The sequence below is a fragment of the Malus domestica genome, chromosome 05, assembly GCF_042453785.1.
Source record: "Malus domestica chromosome 05, GDT2T_hap1".
Taxonomy (NCBI): Eukaryota; Viridiplantae; Streptophyta; class Magnoliopsida; order Rosales; family Rosaceae; genus Malus; species Malus domestica.
The window spans coordinates 20,229,767-20,244,040 of record NC_091665.1 but is presented as its reverse complement, the minus strand read 5'-3'; the positions used below and the strand labels follow the sequence as shown (position 1 = coordinate 20,244,040).

At 37.2% G+C, this 14,274-nt stretch overlaps 1 protein-coding gene across 3 annotated transcripts; it reads left to right on the top strand.

Annotated features, from left to right (window-relative positions):
- Positions 1-714: 714 nt before the first annotated feature.
- Positions 715-6,389, top strand: LOC103409333 (phototropic-responsive NPH3 family protein NPY2). Of its 3 annotated transcripts, none has more exons than XM_008348139.4 (5): positions 715-1,059; positions 1,640-2,425; positions 3,435-3,504; positions 4,094-5,272; positions 5,509-6,389. In XM_008348139.4, exons 2-5 carry the CDS (start codon positions 2,364-2,366, stop codon positions 6,076-6,078), a joined length of 1,881 nt encoding a protein of 626 aa, XP_008346361.3. In that variant the 5' UTR covers positions 715-1,059; positions 1,640-2,363; the 3' UTR covers positions 6,079-6,389. The 3 variants fall into 3 exon arrangements, with proteins under 3 accessions (XP_008346361.3, XP_008346362.3, XP_028957953.2); XM_008348140.4 differs by having other exon boundaries at positions 759-1,059; positions 1,646-2,425; XM_029102120.2 differs by lacking the exon at positions 1,640-2,425 and having other exon boundaries at positions 893-1,059.
- The last annotated feature ends 7,885 nt before the right edge of the window (positions 6,390-14,274 follow it).

Genomic DNA, 14,274 nt, shown 5'->3' with positions numbered 1-14,274 from the left:
AGGTGGTGAGTGAACGAGCGAGGTAAGTGAGTGAGTGTGTTAATTATGCAACCCCCAAACTCAATGAATCTCTCTCTACCTTTTTTTCTCATTAAAATTAAAGTAGGGCAAAACTGAAAAGAACGGGAAAAGGAAAAACATTTTCTGCGTGCTAAAAGGAAAAGTGGTACTATATTCCTTAGTAAGGTCTAAAATATCAATATTATTTTGATATTTTTATTGAAATTTCTGTATTTTTAGATTACTGATATTTTCGATATCATCGATATTTTAGACCTTGATAGGAACTCTATGTGGTACTAAGTCACTCATGTATTTTACCATGCAATGTATAAATGGTAAAATATTGTACTAATTCTCTATATATAAATGATTATGGTGTGTTTAAACTTCTTTCATTAATTACTACATATTTTCTACACTCACAATATTTGCCAGCTCGCTATATAATTAACTTAAATCAGTTAAATCCATCATGTAATGCATTTCCTTCCAATTTTTTTTTGTGATAAACTAATAGATAATTGACTAAATAAACATCCTGCAAAGTTTCAATAAAAATTTTCAAGTTTTTCTTACAATTTCCGTGGTTTTTATTTAATTTTTATCGATATCGATAATATCCCGACATTTCTATCGAAATTTCTGTATTTTTGGACTATCGATATTTATGATATCATCGATATTTTATACCTTGCTCCTGATGATTGAATCATGCATTTGGTATTGTCAAGTTTGCTTTTTTCGCACTTGGGTAGTTTTATTTCAGTATTTTGGGAGATGGGGAAACTTTAGATTTTGGAACTCAGTAGTACTAAACAGCTGGGTGCTTTTGAGTTTCGTGTTATCTTTTTTTTTTTGCCCTTTTGGTTTTTGTTTTCCTGACTTGCGTGAAGTTTGTTTGGTGGTGGGTTTGGTTCTCAAGACTTGAATGCTTGTGCAGCAGCAGCAGCATACAAAAGCCTCGCCCTTTGGTCTCTTGTTACTGTTCCTCTGAGCGCTGAAAACTCCTCCTGATTCCTCAAGCAAAAAACTTGAATAGATGGCGTAAGATTTTGGGTGAGTCCCTCTCTCTCTCTCTCCACTTTCTGTGGTTCTGGTTTTTCTTTTGGGTTTTTAGGCTTGGTGTTGGCTGATTGCACTCAAACATGAACTGGGTTTTTTTCGGTTTTCAAATTGCAAGTGGGTGATATTTGTTGGTAGTTTTTGTATAGCTCTGTAGATTTGATGAAATGGGGTCTTGGTTTTTGTGAGGTTTTACACGGGGAGTGGATTTTGGGGGGTCTTTCCTTTTGATTATTTCCCTATTTCTTTATGCCCTTTGAGATTCTTTGCTTATTTCTTCATGTGGGGTTTTAAAGCTTTGTACTTTAGCAGCATAATATATGATCTTTTGCCTCGTTATTTAACTAGATTTTCCATGATAATATTCTGGTAGATTCCTCAGATTTGAGCCCAATTTTGTAATGATTTTATTTTTGTTGGTAAGTTGATGTTTGGTTGTCCATTACTATAATAACTTTATATTTTGTGTGTGATCTTTTGCTCATTTATTCCCATGCTTTGCCCAAATAAAAAGAGATGCTTGTTGTCTACCGTTTTGGTGGTTTCTTCAACTGATACCGAGATGCTGTTTCAGTTGCAGGTTTTCAAACTTGAAGGGTAAAAAAATAATCTAGAAAATAGGTGTTGTTGATGTGTACATGTTAGGTTTGGAACTTGAAGCTTTAAAGGCGTCCAAAGAGGTCTTGGTGGCATGAATCTTTAATTAGCTTTTAAAAAAGGAAAACAAAGAAACAGAGTAATCAGAAGAGAAAGATTAAGAAATAGTGGGGGAGTGTGGTGGAGTCAGATTTGTGCTTGTGAGTGTCTCTGGTGTATGATAATTGTTTAGTGTTTAAGAGTCTGTTGGTTATGTCCCCTCCGCTGACTTGGTGCGCCCGGACTCCTTGGGCTTTGCCGCCGACCAAGGAAACACCCTCTTCTTTGGCTCTCTTGCCATTCAAGAGAACCTTTTCTTAAATAATTGCACAAACCCCATCTTCTCTTTCCCTTTCTTTCTCTCTCTTAGACTGCCTTGGTCCCTGTCAAGATTCGGTCATACCCCGCCTTTCATAGATATAACCTCCCCCCCACTCTTTGAGATCCTTCTTTTCTCTCTTGGAGCTCAGGAAGTTGGATTCTCTGGTCCCCACTTGTGGAGTCTTCCTTTCCATTTCGAGCAACTCTTCCTCGATAGAGATGCATTCTTATTGGGTTTGTGTGGTGGTCTTGGTGTGAAGTATTTGATCAAGCAGTGACAGGTTGAGTAGTGGGGTAGTTTTGTTTCAAGGAAGTAGAGGAGCAGACTGTTGGTTGTCAAGATGAAGTTTATGAAACTTGGATCGAAGCCGGATTCTTTTCAAACTGATGGAAATAATGTTAGGTGAGATCTTGTATCCCCTTCTTTGTAAACTGTGTTCTACCTCTTACCTCAGTTATTAATTTGAATCATGTTTTTCGCTATTGTGTTTCATGCATAGTAATTCCGATTGCATAAACCTCAAAGTATGGTTCCTTTGCATAGCTTTTAAATGGTTTTCTGTTAATTAGAAAATTTTGGGTATTTCTTCTCATGGATAATGCCTATGACCACTAAGTTTTAGTAACAATCTTGGTTTTTAAAATTGGGCTGTAAGTTTTTCCTTTTTTCGATTCTCGTCATTTCCCCACACTCTTGATTAAAATGATTCTTGTTCTATGACTTGGTATCAAACTTGCTGACACTTTATTTTTTTCTTTTTTGGTTCACGAAAACTTAGTTCTCTTTCTGCGGCCTCCTCAAGAAAACCTTTATTGAATCTCTCAGTGTGTCACTTGGTTTATGATCAATTCTTTTGGAATCTCTGAATCATTGACATTATCAAATCTGAGCTGTTGTCAATCTAGTATTTATTGGTGCTATTGTAGCTCTTATTAGTAGATCACCACACATCATTTGTTATTCACATCTACATAAACTATTGTTTGTTAATTTAAGGATGCAAGAGGCTGTGAGCTTATAAGTTATACTAAACCAGGATAATATTGTAAGAAATGACAAAGTTGTGTCTAATGTAAACAAAATGTAGAAATGCTAATCAAATTAAATCTCTTGCTAAAGCGATGTTATAATAAAAGAAAGATGGATGCAGGGTATGAGTTGTATTTTTGTATAATGAGGTCGCTGCACCATAGCCTATCAGTCTTTTGAATGAGGGATTTTCAAGCCAATCTTAAATCCTATAGGAGAAATTTTTGGGTTTCCGGAAAGAAAATGTTTCGAAAAGAAAAAAAAGGTTGATTTCCAATTGCTCATTGCGAGTTCTTAATGTGTTAGTATGCAGGTCTTCTTATTAGTACTCTTTTATATTCAGAGTCCTTACTAACACTACAAAAATATTCTTATATGCAAGGTATGTCGCAACTGATTTGGCAACAGACATCATTGTTAATGTTGGAGATTCAAAGTTTTACCTACATAAGGTAATCATCTGGTCCATTTTTCTGTGTATGGTATCTTGTATCAGGATTGCCAATAACTGTTTCCTCTTGTATTTTTCATTTCTTGGTGAAATAAACGGGTCCCCAGTTACTTTTCATGTTACATTTTCAAGTGGAGGGATCTATAGCCGAGAATGTTTTATAGTACTCATGTTTTAAAGCAACCAGAACAAATCCAGATACGTTTAGCTATAATGATTATGATATTGATAAAGGAGGTGTAATGCTTATAAGCAATTTGCATGTGCTCAACTTGTTTCATATAAATAAACTGAACACTTACGGGATATGACTAGTTAACATTAATTAAGGACCACTTTGTTGATACTCGACAAATTCCTTATCACTTGAGGAATTATTATTATTTTCCAGAGACCAACGGAGCATTGATAAATATAGATGCTGATCTTTATAGATATAGCTTTTAAATTCAATAGATGCTAGAGTCTTGGCAAACTTATCTCGATTCTCAAGACAACTCTTTTCATTTTCAAATTTTATGTGAAAATCTGCTGTATATCTACAGATACATGTTTTGTGATACTGATCAAAGTAATAATGTTTTATGCAGTTTCCTCTTCTATCAAAGAGTGCCCGCTTACAGAAGTGGGTTGCAAACTCTAATGAATCAAACACTGGTGAAATTTACATTTCTGACATTCCTGGTGGCCCTGCTGCCTTTGAGATATGTGCGAAGTTTTGTTATGGCATGACTGTCACCCTCAATGCTTACAATGTTGTTGTGTCTCGCTGTGCTGCTGAGTATCTGGGGATGCATGAGTCTATCGAGAAAGGAAATCTCATATACAAGATTGATGTCTTCCTTAGCTCTAGCATTTTCCGGAGCTGGAAGGATTCCATTATTGTTCTTCAGACTACGAAGTCTCTTTTACCAATATCTGAGGAACTGAAGTTGGTCAGCCATGGCATTGACTCTATCGCTACTAAGGCCTGCATGGATATTTCAAAAGTTGACTGGTCCTATACCTATAACCGGAAGAAGATCCAAGAGGAAAATGGGAATGATCCAAATTGGAATGGTGTAAGAAATCGTCCAGTTCCAAAAGACTGGTGGGTTGAAGAATTGTGTGAGCTTGAGATTGATTTATACAAGCGTGTTCTAGCAAATATTAAAACCAAAGGGGTACTATCTGGTGAAGTAATAGGAGAGGCCTTGAAAGCTTATGCTTACAGAAGGCTGCCAGGTTTCAGCAAAGGTATGATCCAGGGTGGAGATATGACAAAGCATCGATCAGCAGTGGATGCAATTGTCTGGCTGTTGCCTGAAGAGAAAGGCACTGTCTCTTGTAGTTTCTTGCTCAAAATGTTGAAAGCAGCTATATTTGTGGATTCTGGAGACACGACTAAGGGAGAGCTGGTAAGGAGAATAGGGCAGCAACTGGAGGAGGCTTCTGTAAATGATCTTATGATACGAGCAGCGGAAGGAGAACCAATAGTTTATGATGTTACTGTAGTCCAAAAAATAGTAGAAGAGTTTCTAAGGCAAGGTCAAAGTCCAGAGATTGAATCACTAGAAGAGGGCAATCAACTTCAGGAAGTGAGAAGGCCAGGAATTTTGTCGGATGCTTCCAAGCTGATGGTGGCAAAACTGATAGATGGGTATCTTGCTGAAATATCAAAGGATCCCAACCTCCCCTTGTCGAAGTTTGTTGATCTTGCGGAGATGGTGAGAGGTTTCTCTCTACCTTCTCATGATGGACTTTACCGAGCCATTGACATGTACCTTAAGGTAAGGGCTATTGTACATTTTATTTGATTGACGAAAAGTTGGTGCCTTCCATGTCATGCAAGTTTTTCATGTTACGGTGCAAACAAGTGGCTTCCAATTTTCTGTTCTGTTGTATTTTAGTCGATGCTGGAATATGTTCATGCCATAAAATTTTTGTTTTCCAGTGTGCGTCTGTGTTGTATCTTGTTAGTGTTGGAGGGGATATGCGTTTCACACTTTGGCCATATTTGTTGCAGGAGCACCCAGGGATCAGCAAGAGTGAGAGGAAGAGGATTTGCAAGCTGATGGACTGCAAAAAGCTGTCAGTTGATGCGTGCATGCATGCGGTGCAAAATGAGAGACTCCCGTTGCGTGTAGTTGTGCAAGTACTCTTTTTTGAACAAGTCAGGGCTGCTGCTTCATCAGGCAACAGCACTCCAGACCTACCTAAAGGAATGAAGGATTTAAACAGTGGGTCCCATGGGAGCTCAAGATCTGCAACAACCAACACGGAGGAGGATTGGGATGCAGTAGCGTCGGCTGAGGAGCTTAGGGCCCTAAAGGGAGAGCTAGCTTCGTTAAGGCTGAGCAGCAGTGTGGGAGCGTGCAACAGGAACGGAGACGGCAAAAGCAGTGTTGACAAGGCGGCAGTAAGTAAAATGAGAGGGTTGCTCAAGTCGAAGAAGAAGATTTTTGCAAAGCTTTGGTCAAGCAAAGGGGTACAAGGTGAGAACAGTGGCTCCGATTCATCCGAGAGTCTTGGTTCTGCTAATCCTGAAGAGGCGAAATCCACACATTCCAGAAATAGGAGCCATTCGGTTTCTTAGTAGAACTAATTGACAAGCAAATAGGTTGGGAATTTTCGAGTTTCTCCTGATCTTTTATGATCTTAGCAACTAAAAAGAAAAACTGGTTGTGTATTACCTGAGCAAAAGTGGAGTACATATAGTTTGGAAGAAGGGTTTTTGTTGTACTTGCAGAAAAATTCAGGGGCTGTGAGAAAATGAGAGATTTAGCTAAAGAATTTAACTGCGGTGGTGATCCAATTGTCAAGAGTTCCAACTCTCATACGTAATTGTGCTCGTCAAATCTTTTGTTAGATATTTTTGCATGGTATATGACTTGTCTTGCAAGAAAAGCATTTCTCTATCTATATCTAGGGTTTAGAGGTCGCACTTGGTGCGATGGCAAGTGCCTTCGCCCATGAGCGGTAGGTCTCGGGTTCGAGACTTGGGAGCAGCCTCTCCATAAATGGGGGTAAGGCTAGCCGACATTCACCTCTTCCAGACCCTGCGTAAAGCGGGAGCCTTGTGCACTGGGTACGACCTTTATATCTAGGGTTTAGAGGTTGGCTTGATCTGGCAAGTCATATCCTAATCTAAGAAGATGAAAAGAGTCTTTCTACAATGTGATGCTAACGCAGTTTGTAGCACAGTTGTAGCTGTTAGATTGACACGGTCGCAAACACAGTTACATTTAATCAAAATCCGTTTGATTGATGAGTTCACGCTTCTATTATAGGATTAGATTAATTGAAAGTCGTCATTTTTCTCTTGTCGGATTAGATTAATCAATCGTGTTTGCGTTCATTGCAGATGTGCAATAAAACACTCTTGCCACTGCTATCTTGCATTATGTTGAAACTACAAGATTGGAAACTAATTACAAAATTTGCCATGTGCTCTGTTCCGCTGCCAGCATCCGCTCTCCTCGCGGTGCAATTACTCAACCATGCTGTTCCACTCGGCGTCCAAAGAGTGCTTCACCTCTTGCTCAACGGCCAAAGGAACCTGGATTCCAGGGGCCTCAACAAAGCCCTCGCCATCACCTATATAAAGTCTTCTTTCCTTTTCCTCACTGATAATTGACACCTGCTACTACTCTGCATCAATCAATTCTAGCCCGAATGGGGTGGATCCTGGATCTCAAGCACTTTATCAATTTACCTCTGAGAAACGCCAGAACTCCCCACAATGTTAAGCTTTTTCTCGGTTTTAAGAACTTTTGGAGTCTTCACCATGTCTCTCCCATCCTTGGCTGCCCTTGCATCAACCAATGCTAAATCCGAAATATGGGTGGTTGGAGCAGTGGTCTACATGACATCCCTTCCATGCTCTCTGAGCCTTTCTGGAGCAATAAGCCACTTCCAGTTATGATGATCAACTGGAATGACCTTAAGGCCTTGTTAATCAGCTGAGGATGGCACTGAAAATACCTTCTAAATCACTATTACATCGAAGACAGACGGAGGGAATATTTCAAACTCGGGGCCCAAAAATGTCACCCTCCCATTCACCTTCGACAACCAAGACATCTTTGTACCAGCATTTGTCATGGCGAGGCAAGTCAGAGATGTAGGCAGGCCATCTAACACTTGCCCGAGATTGAAAGAACGAATGAGGATTGACACTCTTCCACATGGTGTAAAGCATACGAAATTCTAGGATACCGAGGTCTGCTCCATACCACTTGTTCAAGAGTTCGAAGCAGGTGATAATGCAAAAGGATGCAAGCGTAAGGTTGCAGATGCCAACCATGTAGCAATTCAAGACTTGTTTCAGAAAAGGGGAAAGAGGAAATTTTAGCCCCAAATCCAAGTACCAAGGGTGAATCCTGGTACATGGACGTTCAGGGTTAGAAGGGGTAGGCAAGGCAGTTCCGACGTTGTGGCTAGCTTCCCACCGAACGGTGCATCAATCAGAAAATGCTGGCAACTGTGAGCAAAGGTTTCTCCTTCTTCCTCGCTGCGTACTCTGGCCATCGGGGGCTCATATTGAGAGAGATTAATGAATCGAAGAGAGAAAGGTTGAAGAAGCAAAGTAATCCATAAAAGTATCTAAACTTTTTCCTGAGTAAAAGATTTGGGAGTTTTGGCAAGGACAAAGAAGGAGATCCGAAGATGTTTATCAAGATTAACGTGCGTTGCAAGTAATCACACTCCTAAGAGGATACAATATTTATTTTCTAGATCTCCTCTGGATTATCTCGGTTTCATGCAAATTCCTTAACCTAAAAGGTCTCATTCTTGACTGGTGTAAAACCAGTCATCTAGGGTTCATCTCTAGTAACGTATTTATCGTACACTTATTCTCTTGCCTACTGCTTGAGTCTCATAATATTGCTTACTAACTTGACTATCGGAAAATCTTTGACCAACACACATCCCCCCATCTTTGGCTGTTAACGATTGTTTGTTCTTATACAAGTAAACAAATTTGTGCATCTTCCACCACATGCGGCAGTGCTCGAATTTAGTTCCAACACCATACCTTGACATTTCGAGTATGTCATGTCATACCATAATCAATATGGGATCCACTTATTTATTCACTTTATAGGTCTTTTTTAGTACACATTTTCAAGGTCTTAGTAAACGCATAAATAAGAATGATAACTATTTCTTACAATTTCCTTCCTTTCAATCAAACATGCCCTTAATCCATAAGATACATTATATTTAATGTATAATATATGCAGTATAGTTACTGCGCATCTTCCTAAGAAATACATTTTGCTTATTTTCAAGTGAATTGTTAATGACGGCCAATCTCTGTTTGAGTCGAGAGAAACCTTTATCTTAGCCAAATTGATTACTTTCATGCATAGAGATACTTGATTACCTAGGCTAGCTAGGATGAGAAAAAGCTTTAACACTTCTCATTTTTAAGGACGTCTATTCAATTGAGATTTTGAAGGATTTTAGTTTTTTTAATGATTATAGGGGTATTTAATTAGGATTTTAAGTGATTCATTAAAATTCAACCTATATTCAATCAAGATTTTAAGATAGATTATTAAAATTCTTAGAAATTCAGGTGTATTCAATTAGGATTTTAAAGAAGTTTATAAAAATCTAGGTGTATTCAATTAGGAATTTGTTTTAAGGAATTTGAGGGGGGTGTATTTAATTGGAATTCTGAGAGAGTTTTAGGGAACTAATAATTTCTAGGGTATTCAATTTGGAATTTAAAAGACTTCATAAAAGTTTAGGTGTATTCAATTGAGATTTCTAGAGACTTTTTAAAATTTTCTATAAATCTACCACTTAGTACTACGGTTTAGTGATATTCCTCTTCATTTGTAAGTGAGAGGTCTTAGGTTTGATTATCGCCAAACCCGAATTTGAAGCACAATATTGCTAGCCCATTGTGAGACTAAGCCTACCCTCTCCCCTTTAGTGTAGATAATATCAATTGTTTAAAAAAAAAAAATCCTATAAATCGGTGTATTCAATTGTGACTTTTTGAAAGTCTCTAAAAATTTAGGTGTATTGGAAAATGAATTGAATTTGAAGAAATTTGTGAATTGGTGGATTTCAAAGTGAGATCTGTAGAAATTTTGAGCAACTATGTGTGCTGCTCTCTCCTCTCCAGAGATGGCATATTCTCCTCCGAAAACAGAGCAGCTTGAAGGTAAAACTTTTTACCTTGTACATGTTTTCTCATGATTTTTCTTGTTTGGATACTACAATCTTGTTCTAGGGTTAGGGTTTTCTAGTTTAGGGTTTATTAGGATTTGAAACCCTATTATTGAATATGCGTGTGGGTTTATGATTTGGTGTTTTGTTGAAATATTTTGTGCTTTTGATTGTCAAAAGATCAACTGGAATCCACAAACATGGTTTTGGGGTCCATTGTTCATTGCCTGCCATGTCCCTTTAGTCTCGTATTCCAGTATCGCTCCATTATTTGTTTCATTGCCTTCTTTTTTATGAAGCAGTTTTTTAAAACTTGGCCTAATTTTTTTGTTTCTGTTTGCAAGGAATGTGTTTGTTTATCATGCTTTTAGCATCCGTTGATTTTATGTCAAATAAGGGTGAGATTTTAGCATTCGATCAAAATGTCAATGTAACTAGGGTGAGACTTGACTGGTCTGTTGTTCAATTTATTTTGTTCAATTTGTCTTCTTTGCAATCCTATGCATGTAGTTTAGTCTTTATTTGTGCATTGATTCGTTATATAGAAGATGTATGACTAATAAAATAATTATAATGTATCATCTAATATTATAAATGGGAGATTCACAACAAGAAAAGGGAAAATGAAACTATAATCAATGTCCGTGGAAGAGAACAACATGTTGTTGCAACGACTTGTTCAGGTCGTAAAAAAATGGATGGCCTGATGCTAATGGCATAATAAGCAAGCAAACTATAGAGCCAAAATTGTTCTCGTGCTCAATGAAAAACTTGGGTGTCAAAAAACTCAAGATCATGTTAATTAAGAACCATATGAAAACTTTGAGGGGTCGATATCAATCAATGTCAACTTTTTAGGCATAGTTTTCGATTTGGTTGGGACCCCGTCACAAAGAAGTTCACGGCTAGTTATGAAGTATGGGAAGGCTTCCTTAGGGAGAGTTATTTTTCTTATAGAATATATTATTTACATGATGATATTTCACTTTTATAGATTTTGTATTTTAACAATTTTATTATGTTACTACCTCGATTTTATTTTGTATTTGAACAATTTAAATTTCGATTCACAATTTTTAAGTTAACACCTCCATTTCCAATTAAAACACAAGCAGAGTTTGTGTTAGGTTGTGCAGAGTTGCACAACCTTCTTCGCAAGGAGTGTCGTTCTGATGAATTTCCAATTGAATTAGAAGACGATAAATATGAAGATGAAGAAAATGACGATGAACCAAGTAATCACACTCAAGAGCAACAAACGACAGATTGAGAGCTGGTATCGCTACAAATATGTGGACAAATGCGTGAATGATAGGATTCAAAGATGAGAAATAGAGGGAATTATTTGATTTTACAGGGTTTTTTTTTTTTAATTTCTATTCTTAATCTCTCGGATTTTAGGATGGTGGTAGAATAAGAGGCTTGAGGACCATTGGCATATGTTAAGTTTGAAAAATGTTTATTTTTCTTGTTCAAAAGAACTGTTTGGTAAAATTCCATTCGGCTAGTAATTTTATTGATTGAGTTGAGCAAAATTTGCAGGTTGGTCTCTATTTCTTACATGTAAGTCAATTTGTTAAAATTTGTCAAGCCCATAAGCAATGTTTGCAGTAGGTGGTTCGTTTATGTTGGAGTAATATTAGAAAATATGAAAATAATAAAAGAATTTCAATGAAAGTATTCATAAAGAAAATCACAACATCAATTATGTATGAGACTAGTATAAACAATTAGAGATAAAGTTAGAAAAACTGACAAACTTGGAGATTGAGGCTTGCATAAATGCAATGTCCTAAAGATAGAATTTCGCCCATACTCTTGTGCTTGTAGTTCGATTGGCATCTTTCTCCCAGGATTCAACAATCTATAATCCGAAGTCAAAGCACTTCAATCTTCGGATTCTGGCAAACTTTATATATTCTGTACTCTCAAGACACGACTCGGAATTTGACACACGAATCATTTGAGAAACAAAATGGGGAAACCCTATTTCTCAAGAGTAAAAATTAACTCTAATTTTCTATATGTAATACCAATGATTTCATAGGTTTATATAGAATCCAACTTCTACTTATTAAAGAGATGTAACTTTTCATCTTTAAGTATACATCACTTATCAAGGGAATACACCTAAACAACATAACCTTTCTAAGAAATTGGTTAACACTATTTTTCATTCAATTATTAAAATTATATATTACACTATTTCATATTATAATATATAATTTCTAACAATCCCCCACATGAATGAAAAATTAGGAAGAATTTGAGAGTACAGGCGGACAGGAGATGCATCGGGAGAGGTGTCTTTTGGACTTAAACCTACCCTAGTGAATACTTATCGGGTTTACTTGGTGACGCAGTGGATGTAGAAGATCTTGAACTGTTCACCGCAACAGTAAACCGAGACAATAAGCAACACACATCACTAATCCTAATATATTACGGTTCATACGGTTGTGTTCATTTTGATCCTGAACAAATCCCGGATTCATGAGAGCTTTAGAGAATTTAGCCATCTCATTCTCATAGAAGCGACCCATTTCTACTCTCACATAGGTGACCATTGATTAATAATAGTCTGCTCTATTCCTCTTATTTATAAGATATCATTGTCATTAAGTATAAATATACACCCTAAAACTTCTGCAAACAACACACTTCTTCCATCATAGGAATGAGGTATATAGTGTGTTAACTTCTTTGAATCATGCCCAACTAGTTTGCCTATTGAACTTAGACCATGGGATCTCCAATCAACTAAGTTAGGTTTCCGCCCGGCTAATTCATTAGTTATGTTTGGCTTTAGCCTCATTCCCTTCGATGATCAACTTACTCTCTAGTCAAACCTTTAATATTTGGTACCATTTAGGTTGACTATCTTTAATGGTGTGCACAATCCATCTTATGAAATTATATTTCATACGAGAGTAGTTGTTTGACATTATTTGAAATGTCAAGTCCTCAAAATTATATTAGGACTTAATTACTAAGTAATTTGCTAAAACTAAGCACTTGGGTAAACTCCCCCACATTTAAGGTATTTGTAAGAAGATCTCTAATCTTGTCATACCTTAAACATGTACTCATTACAAGAGATGACATCTTAAATGTCGTTCAATTAGCAAATTACTTTTAACCAACCCCCACAATTCTTTCATAATTTTAGTTTCTTTTAATGCTATCATTAAATCGATCACATTTTCCACCTTAAGAAGTAAGGAATAGCTAAGATAGACTCTATCTATCTTTTTAGGCCTTCATGCCTCACTAGAAATTATGAGAAACTCACTTCTTGACTTTCATTCTTTCTTTACTATGACCAACATGCATGACCCAATGGCCATGTCCATTCATATGCTTACTTAATAAGCATGATCTTGTCTAATTCAACTATGCATGCTTACTCAATAAGCCTCTTTTGTAGTGTCTCGTCATTCCTTTTATGAAAGACCCCCACACTTTAACTTATTGGTGGCCATGACATTTCCCTCTTCTCGGAAATGCACACTTATTTAGAGCAGCATGAAAGTATGTCCACTTTTATTGAGGTCGATACGCTGACTATCCAAACACTGACGTTGTTTCTCGTTTAAATAATTGCAAGGCTTCTCAATCATGGCCTCTTTGTATGTCTATCTGCTAAACCAAATTCCAGTGCCTTTTCATCAGATGATGCCAAGCGGTGCATCGTCTCAACTACCCCAAAGACACAATTCGGTGAAAGAGGAAAGACTTTTTTTTTTGTTTTTTGTTAATCATAGTGGCTATAACAAGGATGCAGACCACATCTTTCCTCGTGGCAAATAACGGTCAAAATTGTTCTCGTCTTGCACACTCACATTTTCCATGCGTAGGCTTGTAAGTTGGCCAACTCATTGCCTTGTGATGACTATCACTCACGAATTGATGATTGTGATCATGTTACATCAGAACATCTATATGCATGAAGCACCGCTTTCAAGCATTTGTGGACGTCTTTTGGTTCTGCAACAGACATCTTATGATGGCACTGCGATCTAGAGTAACATACATCCAAAACAAAACGACTTAATTTTCGTTTCGAAATAGAATGGCCGTTCATAAGGATTGCATCATTGCTTTATTGAATTGCCCTGCTTGCTCCAGTGGATGTTCACAGAACCTAAAATATCAAAGCTCTTCCTAGACAACACCATCTCTATAAGCCAATAGTTGCAGTCTGGAAAAGAACTAAATGATGCAGACAAAGTGATCGTGCCTTTCTGCCAATTTAAAAAAACCGCCAATCTTGTCCTTTGGTCCTCTACATCCAACCTTGGAAATTTAATCATTTTCCATTTGAAAGAGAGATTGTCTTTAGGCAGGACCAAGGATCTCTTTAGTTCCATGCTTCGAATCGTTGCATCTGTTAAATCGATATGGAACACGAGACTGTGCATTCACAGAACGGTGTGAACACCATGTATATCACTTCACTTACCATCAACCATGGCCCAAATTTTAATGCATGAGTTAGTTAACAAATCCAAAAAAAATATAAGTTTAAATTTAAACAAATAAGTATATACACACAACACGTTATTTCACGAACAGTTATGAGTCTGATGCACCACCGTTTGCATCT

Bases quoted from the DNA above. Each gene is read 5' to 3' on its own strand.
- LOC103409333 (XM_008348139.4), top strand. From the start codon at position 2,364: ATGAAGTTTATGAAACTTGGATCGAAGCCGGATTCTTTTCAAACTGAT. The intron at 2,426-3,434 runs GTGAGATCTTGT...CTTATATGCAAG, and splicing joins ACTGATGGAAATAATGTTAG to GTATGTCGCAACTGATTTGG. The intron at 5,273-5,508 runs GTAAGGGCTATT...TATTTGTTGCAG, and splicing joins CCATTGACATGTACCTTAAG to GAGCACCCAGGGATCAGCAA.